Source organism: Dermochelys coriacea, chromosome 27, assembly GCF_009764565.3.
Source record: "Dermochelys coriacea isolate rDerCor1 chromosome 27, rDerCor1.pri.v4, whole genome shotgun sequence".
NCBI lineage: Eukaryota > Metazoa > Chordata > Testudines > Dermochelyidae > Dermochelys > Dermochelys coriacea.
Window position 1 is genome coordinate 15,959,915 of NC_050094.1, and position 13,346 is coordinate 15,973,260.

Here is a 13,346-nt window from a genome sequence, read left to right on the forward strand (position 1 = left end):
CTTCCCTCTTCTGGGCATTACCACAACATTAAAACCCCAGCCTGTCCAAGTTTAAAGGGAGAGTCCTAGCATCACCCTCGCAAGACCAGACCCCCACAAGCCCAGCCAGCGTCTCCAGTCGTCCTGTGCTGAAATGACAAGCTACGAAACACATTTCTTCTCTTGCCCCATTGCTTCCTGGTATATTTTTCTCCCCAGCCCACCACTGCCCTCTCACCTGCTTCCCGCCACCCAGGCAGTTGTGCAAAGCACGGAGGCCCAGCTCCCTCAGTGCAGGACTCCTGCTGGGATGCACTATGCAGGCACTCAAATCCAAAGGTGCTCACTGAGGCCAGAGCCCACCTCTGAGGACTGGAAAAGCCACAAAGGTTTGTCCAGGTATCACAATCTCTTCCTGAGCGTGGACATGTGCACTCTCTCAGCCCTCCTGCAATGGAGAGGCTCTGCTGGACCACCGACTTCCCCTTTAAACAGGGACTTACGTGGTATTGTGACAGGAGCAGTTTAACATGCAGAGGAAGCCTAGCATGGTGCCAGTGTGAAGGCAAGTCATTCACTCTGGGTTTCTTGCCTGCACAGCCTGGCAGGGAACAAAACAAAACACTCAATTTTCTCACTTAATATTAAGTTTATAAATCTAATATTTGCCCCCATCCTCCTTCCAGCAGCAGCCAGCCCTGGGCAGGCTTGAACAGCTCAAACAGCATTTCCCATGAAAACATTTGCAGCTAGTATATTCGTAAAGCAACTCTCAGCACCCTGACAATGGCCCAGTAAGACTGGAGCCAGTGCTGGGTTGTAGGGTGAATCATGCATGGGTTGGGATTGTAGGAAGGGATTTTTGTAATGCCCAGCACTGTAATTTGTAAAGGCTTTATCTGAACAGGGGCTGACCCAAAATGGTGGTTTATAGCATTGGGAGAATTTGCACCTTTATCTTAGGCAGCTGGTGCTAGCGCAGTCTTATAATGTACATTGTTTATCAATGAGAGTTGACAGCAAATCATAAAAAGCAAATGCTGTTAGCCAGGTACAAAAATTAAACACACAGTGAGAAAAAACATCCCCCCAAATATTTGGTATAAAACTTGCACGTGTCCAGCTTGTACTGCGAGCCCATGATCTGCCACTGCTCCTGTCCTTGTCTCGCCCTCTGGAGTGGGCTGCAGCAGGGCAGACACGACTTGGGTTGGAGGACAAGGAACTGGAGGCTGCTGAGTGGGAACTGTCCCTTTGCAAGTGATTGCACAGGAGCAGGTCACTAGTCCACAGGGTTCCGGCGGTTACAGTACCTTGGCCTACACCTAACATGAAAATAAATGCACATCCCCCATCTGGCTGAATCAGTCCATACAAAGCTGCATGCTGATGCCAGTGAGACAAGCAGAGCAAGCTTAGAAGGGAAGGTAGAAGAAGCCAGGGAGCTGAATGAAGGGGCACCGGCCAAAGATATAGACCAATTTATTGATTATAGTATTTTTTTACACTCATAAATAATAAAAATAAGTGATGCCGATGGGAAGAGCTCCCCCTCTCCTTCACTCGTGGGGCAATGGAGAAAGTGTGTTTCCCACAGGAGAAGTGAGCAGGGCGAGGACTGCAGGCTGCAGAGGGCCAGAGGAGGGGTGGGGCCAGTAGAGGAGGAGGGAGGTTCTCACAAGGGGGCAGTGAGCAGGCTGAGCACTTTGTAAATGGAACATGCCCACCATGCTGTGGGTCACAGAGAGCTTCCCCTCCAGACATTGCACCTGGGGCCGAAGCGAGGATCCCTGCTAGCTGCACAGAGAGGAAGTTCCTGGGAAATCAGCCTCTTAAGCAATATAAAAAACTTTCCCTCCAAACTGCCGCATGAGGCTGAGCCAACACCTTTCTGCCCTCAGGAGCCTGAAAGTCAGCCAGAGGAGCAGCAGGGCGCAAGGAGAGCTGAGCTCCACTACACAGACACTGCTGCTCCTTTGATCCTGCTGTGGTTGTGTTTGGGTGGGGCTGCTTAGCACAGTGGGGGCAGGGGAGGGGCCCTCTCAGTGAGAAGGCTGTGAGAGATTGCATAACAATCTCTTGTTATGCAGCCCGTGCTGTATTAACTAGTTGGGACTCCTGACAGCTTCTCATGAACTCCTCCCTTACCCCTCGCATGTGCCCTTCTGGGAAGGCCAGATACAAATGAACAAGGAGAGTGTGGCTTTTTTGCAAAGCAAATGCCTCACATCCAGAGGCTGAGATTATTTTCTAACCTCCAGGGTTTACCCACTTGCCCAGGGACAGCAGGTCTGACTAACGCTAATGGGTCTCTCAAAATTGCTGAGGATGTTTTTGGTGGAAGCTCTTCAGTTTTGAAGAGTCTGGCTGCTGTAGGTAGCCCCTGCTCAGTCAGGAGCAATCAGCAGCCCAGCCACTGGCTTGGGCATTGGAGCCCATGGGCACCAGCATCCCTTTCCTCGGACCCCATCTCAGGCTTTGCTCTCTATCCTCAGATTCCCAGTTATCTGCAAGGTTCCTCTGGCTCAGAGCCATGCTCCAGGCCAGTGGAGTCCAGTGGCTCCATGGCTCACCCTCAGTGACATTTCCTGTCAAGCAGACTAGAACCACGCCAGCATTGGCTGGTGGCAGCTGGTCCCCTTCCTGTCGTTGCCAGTATGACAACAGGCTTCAAACACTAAACAGCCCAGAGATGAAGCATCCTGAGCAAGAAGGCACCAAGACAGGAGCAAATGCATCCAAGGGAAGAAATGTTCCACATTCCTGCCATGCAGTTTGTATGGAACAAGTGTGAGCTGAAGCCTTCAGCTCCCTACTGCCCTGCTGGGGACAGGCCTGTCCCCAGCACGTAAGAAGTAGTGGGGGTAATAACAGTGCTTGTAGGTGGGCTGGGTCTCTGGGGGATGCTTTGTAGGAGTATGTGTGTCTGGGGAAGTGAGGGAATTAACAGCTTTCATAGAATCATTAAATCAGAGGAGAGAGTTCAACAGGGTCCCATTTCCTCCCTACCCTGCTCAGCGGGAGGTCAAAGCCAGGGACAGAATCGATGCAGGGATGTGACACAATCACACATTTAACTGACTGGAGGCAGCACTGGCTCTGGATGCTGTTGCTGTTCTGCTCTGGCAGCACTGAGAGGTTTCTGTACTGGTGAGAGAGCCAGTTCCATTGCACCAAGTCTGGGGCCATATCCTGGGTGAATGAGGTGCAGCCAATGTCTTTCAAAGCCTCAGATGCTGGCTAGCTGTCCAAGGATGGGCTTGCATCACCTCTGCCTGTTTCAAAGGCAGCTATTCAAAGAGTCTAGTGGAGCCCAAGCTGGCCCAGGAAAGCTTCTATGCAGATCGATTACTAATAAACGTCTCCATAGATACAAACACAATGGCTGTGCAGCGGGCTCCTGGTGGAATTAGTAGGGGTAACCCTTGCTGTAAGGCTGGGAAGGGAGGCTCCCAAGGTCCTGGATGTAAGCCGTGTTCTCGTCCAGGTGGGAGAGAGGAACAGTGTCTTCCTCACTGATCTGCCGGTCAAACTCTGCTTTCAGGGTTGGTCGCTGATTGTCAGGGAAGGCCAGGGAGAAAAGGGCTTCAGGCTCACACACAAACTTGTACACATAGCGCTCTCCAGCAACCTGCAGGGAGGAGACAAGGTGAATGTTACAGTCTCTGACCCACCCAGTTGGCATGCAGCTAGCTGCACCCAGCGAATGACAGCAGCCATAGGCATGTGAGTAGTTCAGTGGGGGATGAGAGGGACCCCACAGAGCTAGGAAAGACCCTGGGCTCCTCTAGACCATCCCCATGTCAGAGAGGGAGTTTTCACCACTTCATCCAGCATCCTCTGTGGCTGCTGCCCTAGTCCCATCTGAAATAGCTCCAGGGATGGTGACACCACAACCCGATAAGCAGGCAGGGCACGTTGCAAGGCACAGCTTTTCTCTTAGGGGGCTGGAAATGGGGAGGGTGGGAAAGAGTCTTTTAACTGTAGGGTCGGAGAACCATTCGATGAGGACCAGGATTTGTCGTGGGTTATCTTCAATTGCTGGACTTACGCTGTATTTATAGGCTATGTTAAGGGTGCCCAGAGCACATGGATAGGTACTACCTTTAGCCTTTTTATAACTCTAACTAGCACTAATAACAACAAGAGACTCCCTTGCCAACTAATCCCATGACAGGCGCCCTGACTGTTGTTGAGAGGATCCCCACCTTGCTCCCCAATGCAGGCAAACATGGAGAAAGCATGACCCCACCCCCTGATCGGCTTTTCCCTAGGAGGCCTGGATTCAGCTCCTTCAACCTTTCCTCAGTGGGTCTTGTTTCTTTGCTTCCTGCTCTGCGAATGGTGGGCCAGGGAGAGAGTTACAGGGAAAGAGGGAACCTCAGGAAGTCAGGGGGTTCAGAACTTGCCATGAGCCAGCCAAACCTCCAATCTCAAGCAAGACAAGTGTCAGGACGAGCATAGAACGTGGATCCCATCACAAACTGACCTTCTGCATGATGCCCTTCTCATAATAATAGCGAAGGGACCGGCTCAGCTTGTCGTAGTTCATGGCTGGCCGGTTCTTTTGGATACCCCACAGCCGGGCCACCTGCAGGACAAAATGCAGGGTGCATTAATGTCTGTAAGCTCTGAGGAAAGGAGTGCATGACAAATGCCTGTGTTTATCTGTCTGGGGGATGTTCCATGTGATTCCTTTCTGAGGGAAGAATGCTGCTCAAAAGGTAATATAAATAATAATTTAAAGTAGGCAAACAATGGAATACAACTAATAAATACAGCATCGTTCACATTTCATTGCAGCGAACAAGGAGGGCAAGGCTGATAAATAGAAGCTTCCTTTCATCACTGAGAGAATGTGTGAGTGCAAATGTCCCTGTGGCAATTGTATTGATGGAAAAGTCCATCAGGAGGCAAACATTGTCACTGGCCCACAAACTCCCTTCCTCAATCCCCCAACATTCCGACAGAAAGTAAGGGGTTTGAGAATACTGGGTAATCCTGGGTGCTGAGTAGCTGATAAAAAGGTCACAAGTTACTGCAGTCTACATGCGAAGTGCTTGGCACTTTTAGCCAGTGCCTATATATTGGCGGGACATGCCCACAGCCAGGTCAGCACTGGGAAAGGGCCACTTCACCTGAAACCATCTTCACCCTTGAATGATGAGCACTATTATACAAAAATGAGGCTGAGAAAACACTTGTAAACGAATGTTAATAGTGAAATGACCCAGCAAAGTGACTCAGCCCATCTGCACTGCATATGTTCGTAAGAGCCTGGGGATTAGCTAGAGCAGCTGCTAAACACAGCCATAAATCGGATCCTGACATTAATGGATGTTCCAGACACATTTTCCAGCTATTATCAGAGTTTATTGCTCTGTTTGGAACATGGTGGCACTAGAAATGATATCTCTGTTAATTGCAGTTCGAACCATCCATCCCCAGATTAGGACATGGTTTCTCCCAGATTTTTATTTAAAATGCTATGATCAATGAGATACACTCCTGCCCCGGATCTCAGAGACAGCATTGGGCACTAAACGTGAGATAGGTGGCACAGAACCAACATGGGACAGCCCAAGAGTAAAACCTCTTGGAAGGAGGAGAACAGCTGAGAAACCCACCAACTGCAGTTCCCTTTAGCAACTCTGAGATCCTAATGAGGGAGCTATTGGAGGGGAAACTGCCATCTCCTATATCTGGGACCCACTGACCCAGACTGTTCACCTGCTGAAACTCAGATGATGGGCGCGGCCATCATAAGGCTGGGATTTTTGGCACTCAGCTGCCGTGGCCTCCTCCTCTAAAACCCCAGCATCAGTGGTGACTCTTAGGGCAACTGGCAGGCAGGAGGCTCTACGTGTGGCAAAGGCCCTGGCCCTCAGGAATCTGCAGAATCAGTAAGTCAGCCCAGGGGCCTCTCTTGCTCCATGGGTAGAAGCTGAAGAGTTTTCACCTCCTCAGGCTCAATGAGTTTGAACTCCATCCCTCTGCCGGTCCAGGCGATGAAGTGGGAATTAGTGGGATCATCCAGCAAAGCCACCAGGAACTGCCAGAGCTGAAGAGAGCCTCGACGTTGGTATGGGGGTCCTTCCCGGTACCCGCCCACTTCCTGCTTGATGTCTCCTGCTGAGCAGAACAAACACAAAGGGTTTTGCTATGTCCCTTCCCTTGCCCTCCAGCAGTTCTGCCTCTCCTGACGGGAGGAAGATGCAGAGAGGGCTTCTCGGTGGAAAGCCACAAAAGACAAAGCAAGCTCCAGGCCACCTACAGAGGTTTCTACAGGGATGCCTGAGGACTAACCTCTTCTCACCTGCTGTCTACCCAAGAGGAGAATCTGGTTAGAAAGTCAGAGCCCAGAGTGCAGCAGGAATTGTGTGACAAGCCAGCCGAAAGAGTTGCTTGCTCTTTGTTTAATTGGAAGAAGTTGGGAGAGTTTTACTGTAGGTCAGAGATCACTTCACAGTGTAAATGCAACAAGACCCTAATGCAGTAGGACATGGCATCCACTCCCAGGGGAGCCCCATCCTCCAGAGATGGATGCTAAAGGAACCGGCTGCCCTCTGATTTCTGAGAGAACTCTGCAGAAATAGAGCTTTAGACCAAATGTGCTTTCCCCCCAGCTTCACTGCCCCCTTCAGAGGCTGGCCCCCACCTACTAGCTACTCATTCAGGCCCAGGCTCAGAACTGCTGTTAATGCGCAGACAGCCCAGCTGGCTGAGGCCCAGCATCAAAGCCCATTAGGTAATCTCCTCCTCTAATGTTCACAAAGGCAGGGCTGGCCCTTGGGTCCCAATGGGGGTGGGCGAATCCCAAAGGGGACGAGGAGAGAGGCTGAGAAATACAGGTGCCAAGATTTTGGGCAGATGCCGGGCCTGGCTTCTGGCACGAAGCATTTACATGTTCAGGCTTGACTCCTGCAGCAGGAAAGCACATTGGAATGATTTCAGCTTGTGTCTCATCCCAGGGCAATCCCACACACTCTGACCAGTATGGGTGGCAGGCTGCACATCAGGACCAAGCTCCATTACTGTGAGTGAGCCCATGTTAGACACACTGCCGCCTGGCTTCAGAGTGACACTGACAACCACACAGTGACTCTAGGGGTGTATCGGGACTACTGTAAACTGAAGCAGGGTTGGTAAAGAGGCCCTGGGGTGCCATGCTCAGCTGGCACTAGGAAAGGGCAGTGATCTTGGCGAGAAGGTTTGGGGGTGTCTGTGGAGTGCTGGGACTGTAATCAAGAGGGACTGGGCCCCAACACCAATAACAAGGCTGGGAAACGGGGCCACTGGCTGGGTGGTCCTGAGTTCAACTACTGTGCAGAAATCAGCATCTCTCAAGTGTTTGCCTACAACATTTCAGTTTGCACAGTAGTGAAGAGGAGGAGAAATTCACCACCAACTGCAGTGATCTGGACTCAACTGCTGAAATGTCTGTCTGCTTCTATGAAAACTCAGAAAACAAACTCTCAGGAAGCACATCATCAGCCATGACTCATACATCCAGGTGCGGCATCTCCTAATGAATAGGGTCACAAATAGGGTAAGCAGAGCTGGCAGTCTGACTATGCCCGCTCACATGGCTACATAGGGCCTGGGGTAACCTCATCCTACCCCAAGATTTGGAAGACACACAGGTTTCTCTCTGACCTTCAAACTTCTCCGGGACGACACAGACATCATCAGCAAATGGCCTCATCTGTTTGTTGTAGCCATAGCCTGGAAGACACAGCAGCAGATGCAATCAGAGAACACAGACAAACTGCAGCACTGGAGCGAGGTCCATTGCAGGAGTAGATGAAGAGGAGACAGAGCCATGGAGGTTTCTTACCTAATGTCCCTTCGGTATTTGAATGGCTTTGATACCCCTCAGCGTTCATGTATATGGAAGTACAGCCAGGAACATCTACAGAATGATCAACACACACAGATCACTGCCAAGCACAACACCCATCAGAGCCGGCCTGCTCTTCATACGGGATCACAGCCTCAGGCCCTGAAGCAGCCGAGCCAACCACTAGCCTTGTGCCCTCCTAAGAGAAAACTGAGACTCCAGATCCCATCTTTGCTCCAGCTCAGACTGGTTCTAGGGCTTGTCCTCTCACCACATTTTCAATAGCCATGGATTAAATTAATGTGCAATTGTGACACCACCCAAAGCACTGTTTTCATCCACGATGACAGAGAGAGAACGGAAATATTAACACAGGTTAAATTTGTTTGCTATTTCTCCTTCATTTAGGGTTTAGGGTGATGTGACACCATAGGCGCCAACTTCTCCTGGCGCTGGTGGGTGCTCGATTCCCCCCTGCCCCGACTCCATCCCTGCCCTGCCCCCATTCTAACCCCTTCCCCAAAGTCCCCGCTCCAACTCTGCCCCCTCCCTGGCCCTCTTGGACTCCTTCCCCAAATCCCTGCCCTGGCCCCGCTTCTTGCCGGCCTCCTCCCCTGAGCGCGCCACATTCCCGCTCCTCCCCGCTCCATCCCACAGCTTGTTATGCTGTGAAACAGCTGTTTTGCGGCGGCAAGCACTGGGAGGAGAAGCGGGGACACGGCACGCTCAGAGGAGGCTGAGGCGAGGTGAGCTGGGGTGGGGAGCTTGGCTGCCGGTGGGTGCAGAGCACCCACCAATTTTTCCCCCTGGGTGCTCCCAGCCCCGGCGCCTATGTGTGACACTGGACTGCATTATGATTGTTACAGGTGAAGAGGATGTTATTAGTCAGGACGGGCAGGGATGGTGTCCCCTATCCTCTGTTTGCCAGAATCTAGAATGAGTGACAGGGAATGGATCACTTGATGATAACCTGTTCTGTTCATTCCCTCTGGGGCACCTGGCATTGCCATTGTCAGAAGACAGGATACTGGGCTAGATGGACCTTTGGTATGGCCATTCCTATGTTCTTATTTTGCTACAGTGCAGCTATGGACTGTAGGGCCCCTGCTGCATATTGCTACTATGGACAGTTGTTTCAGATATATTGCTGCAGGCACTTGGGGTCTTACTGGTGTTAATTTGAGATAGCTGCATGCAAAGATTGGGAGTTTTCATGAGCCTTAAAAAAAAAAATGAAGGGGTAAAAACAAGGTGGGTGTGAAAGAGGGCAGTGGTTTTAAAGGTTCCATACTGCACATACAGTATGACTGGTTACTGTAGTTTATACATTAATTTTCCAGCCCCGGCTGGAATGAGGGAACTAACTGGATACTTTGGAAGAGTTTTCTCATGCCTTTTTGTATAATGCAGTTGCCTTCAGCACTGTTTTGCTGATGCTAAAGTTAGGGGTACACTGAATTGACTGCAGTCTGCATTGTACATTATTACAGGCATAAACTAGTTTCACGAAAGCCATTCTGCTGGAAGCAAGGTCATTTTTACCCATGTCTGGGCGGAGGCACTCAGTGAGGGGTATGTCTCCATGGCGGATACAGAGATACATTCAGAACCCCAGTGGGAAATGTGATTGAATTTATTTTTGCTCATGAAAACCAGTCCAAAGTGGCCATTAAAACACCAGGAGAACAGGAGCAACCTTCTCTCTTCAAAGGGGGATTATTCTAGTATGGATCACGGCAGCATGTGCCCACACCTCAGGCAGGAGTCTGCTGGAATCTTTTCACTGAGAGAAACTAACTTTGATCCCTGACTGGTTGGGTTCCCAGGCAGCCCCCTTTGGAGATTATTAATAAACATTTCTGTAGTGCTGTGATCAGCTCTGGCATCCTCTGAGATACTGGGTCTTCACCCCTGACTTCCCCCAGGATGCTTGCTGTGGAGGTGACAGAGCCAAGAGGAAGATAGGTTTCAGAGTAGCAGCCGTGTTAGTCTGTATTCGCAAAAAGAAAAGGAGTACTTGTGGCACCTTAGAGACTAACAAATTTATTAGAGCATAAGCTTTCGTGAGCTACAGCTCACTTCATCGGATGCATTTGGTGGAAAAAACAGAGGAGAGATTTATATACACACACACAGAGAACATGAAACAATGGGTTTATCATACACACTGTAAGGAGAGTGATCACTTAAGATAAGCCATCACCAGCAGCAGGGGGGGGAAAGGAGGAAAACCTTTCATGGTGACAAGCAAGGTAGGCTAATTCCAGCAGTTAACAAGAATATCAGAGGAACAGTGGGGGGTGGGGTGGGAGGGAGAAATACCATGGGGAAATAGAAAAGGAGTACTTGTGGCACCTTAGAGACTAACAAATTTATTAGAGCATAAGCTTTCGTGAGCTACAGCTCACTTCATCGGATGCATCCGATGAAGTGAGCTGTAGCTCACGAAAGCTTATGCTCTAATAAATTTGTTAGTCTCTAAGGTGCCACAAGTACTCCTTTTCTTTTTGCGAATACAGACTAACACGGCTGCTACTCTGAAACATGGGGAAATAGTTTTACTTTGTGTAATGACTCATCCATTCCCAGTCTCTATTCAAGCCTAAGTTAATTGTATCCAGTTTGCAAATTAATTCCAATTCAGCAGTCTCTCGTTGGAGTCTGTTTTTGAAGCTTTTTTGTTGAAGTATAGCCACTCTTAGGTCTGTGATCGAGTGACCAGAGAGATTGAAGTGTTCTCCAACTGGTTTTTGAATGTTATAATTCTTGACGTCTGATTTGTGTCCATTCATTCTTTTGCGTAGAGACTGTCCAGTTTGGCCAATGTGCATGCCCCTCTGCCATGTACATGTCTCCTTACAGTGTGTATGATAAACCCATTGTTTCATGTTCTCTGTGTGTGTGTATATAAATCTCTCCTCTGTTTTTTCCACCAAATGCATCCGATGAAGTGAGCTGTAGCTCACGAAAGCTTATGCTCTAATAAATTTGTTAGTCTCTAAGGTGCCACAAGTACTCCTTTTCTTTTTAAGAGGAAGATAGTAAGTCCAGCTGATTAGAAATTTCTGCTTAGCGCAGCAGACAGGCCCAGCTGTGCTGGGAGTGGCTTCCATCCTCCAGTTTGGTATTAGTGGCACAGATGTAAAAAGAAAAGATTTGCTTCTCAGAACAAAGCTGGTTTATCTTGCGATTTAACCTCCAAAGGAGGGAGTCGTTTCTCATTGTCCCTGACTCGCTCCAGGCAGCAGTCAGACAGCAACACACCAGCTCATGTTACCAGCCACCGGCTGATGTCAGCTGCCTATGAAAAGAAAGCATGTGGTGAAAGCTGACACCACTGCCAGCCCAACTGGGAGCTCAGCTCCTTCCCCAGCCCTCCATTTTGTGAATGAAATTCCTCTGACTCCATTCAGAGGGAGATGAGCAATGTATGCCAAGCTGCAGGGCGGGAGCACGGTTCAAGGTTATGTAATGCAATCCCTGGCACTGGGGAGGAGTGCTCCAGCTCCTCTAGCATTTGAAGGTCACTGGCGCTGCAGAGACCGCAGTGCATTGTCTGTCCTAGTTCCAAGCCACTGGACTCCCTTCTGCAGCTGTTGACAAAGGGATTTCTGTGCAACTTCTGCAAGGCTGAACACAGCAAAGTCTGCAGAGAGCTAAACAGAATGCAGGGGAGCTTGCAGCGTGCACACCATAGGTGCTGGAACTAGGGGTGCAGCCGCTCCCTTGAAGTGTCAAGTATCAGAGGGGTAGCTGTGTTAGTCTGGTGCTATAAAAGCGGCAAAGAGTCTTATGGCACCTTATAGACTAACTGACATATGGGAGCACCACGAAAGCTTTTGTCCAATATGTTCGTTAGTCTATAAGGTGCCACAAGACTCTCTGCCTCCCTTGAAGGGGTTTCCATTATATACAGCCTTTCCAGTTTGGGTCAATGGCTCTCAGCACCCCAACTATACAAACTGTTCCAGTGCCCCGGCCCACACTGGCCCGGGTAAGAAAACCGCTTTCTGCAGAACCCACTTGCTATTCCCTCTGGCCACTGCTGCCTCTTAGGTGGCCAAAGCTCTTCCTAAGAGTTAGTGTAACCCACATACCTTCTGGGTGTGGTGTTCTGGCCCATCTAGTGGCACCGAGACCACTTAGAAAGAGAGAGATAGAATGAGTCTGCTCTACAGACCTTAGCTAACAACCAGTTGGCTTTTACCTCATGCACTAAGCTCTAGAGGTCCCAGGTTCGACCCCACCTGACAACGACCAGAGAAATCACATTACACTAGGAAATCACATTTCCTCCCTTTGGGGTGGGAGAACATGTCATCTGGATATCAATGCCTGCTGCAAATAGCTCACCAACACACTCTTATATAGGGAGTAATAGCAGCCTCCCATCAGCACCGTATCTGAGCACTTTCCATGCAAAACGAAGAGCCACACTGAAGTCCCTAGTGGTCTTCACTAACAAGTGTTTCATTTCTGACCCACCTCATGACACCAGAACAAGTGAGTGACACTCCAAGTACCTTTCCCAGACCTGAGGATGAGCTCTGTGTAGCTCAAAAGCTTGCCTCACTTACCAACAGAAGCTGGTCCAATAAAAGATATTCCCTCACCCACCTTGTCACAAGAACAAGGGGGCAAATGAAGCTCCTAAGATGCTATCCTTCTTGGGTTTTTTTTAAACATAATGCATACTTAGCATCTGGAACTCACTGCCACATGATATTTTGAGGCCAAGAGCTGAGTTGGATTTGACATTTATGTAAATCATGAGACTACCCAGAGTTACATTAAAAATATAAATTTATAGGGGTGTTAAACACTTCTTCTTCAGGGCATGAGCCAACCTCTAAGTGCCTGGGGATAGGGGAAGATTATTCCATAACTGTCCATTATAGGGTGTTCTACATCGCTTGTCAAAGCATCTGGTGCTGGGCACTGTTGCAGAGAGGAGCCTGGTTAGATGGACCCCTGGTCTGATCAGGAGTGGCAGTTCATATGTTGTGGTGTGAGGAACACACACAGAGTTCCATTCCTCTCTGTTTTTTGTCACTTACTCATTCATTCACTGGGGACTCTGGATTAGTGATTGTGCATTGCTGGGGGAGGGGTCAGAAGACAACAAGGCACCCCAGGACTCTTCAAGGAACAGAGAAACCAGATGTGACCTACCCTGCCCATGCACAGGTCTGGATCCAGAGGAAAGGGCTCCTTCTTTTGAGGACTCACCCTTGGAATCCAACCAGAACATGACTAAAAATACATCCAGAAAGCAAGAGTCCTGCTCAATGTTCCCAGATCCATCAAGAGAAAGTCATTGCAGCCTGGCCAGCTGCCAGAGCATTTCTGCAGATTGCAAGAGTCAGAACTCCTACCAGGAAACATTCTCTGATCTTTTTAAGGAAGCAAAAGTTATCATTTATTGTTATTGTTAGCAGGCAGATTGTGGGGCATGGATCAGACTGAATATAGGACTTCAGCTTTTTTCCAAGGCATTTCCATGACTCTTTACAAACTGGGCTCAATA

General features: G+C 49.4%; 1 protein-coding gene across 6 annotated transcripts in view; it reads right to left on the reverse strand.

Annotated features, from left to right (window-relative positions):
• Positions 1-1,444: 1,444 nt before the first annotated feature.
• ETV4 (ETS variant transcription factor 4) overlaps positions 1,445-13,346 on the reverse strand; it is a 45,499-nt gene continuing 33,597 nt past the window's right edge. For 3 of the 6 annotated variants that reach the window (XM_043503455.1, XM_038385553.2, XM_038385554.2), the window contains exons 9-13: positions 7,817-7,891; positions 7,636-7,704; positions 5,939-6,108; positions 4,469-4,570; positions 1,445-3,610 (exon numbers count right to left, since the gene is read on the reverse strand). In XM_043503455.1, the coding sequence (XP_043359390.1) occupies positions 3,389-3,610; positions 4,469-4,570; positions 5,939-6,108; positions 7,636-7,704; positions 7,817-7,891 (638 nt within the window). In that variant the 3' untranslated portion in view covers positions 1,445-3,388. Of the gene's footprint in view, positions 3,611-4,468; positions 4,571-5,938; positions 6,112-7,635; positions 7,705-7,816; positions 7,892-13,346 lie in introns of all 6 variants that reach the window. The other 3 variants (XM_043503453.1, XM_043503454.1, XM_043503452.1) reach the window with 1 other exon arrangement.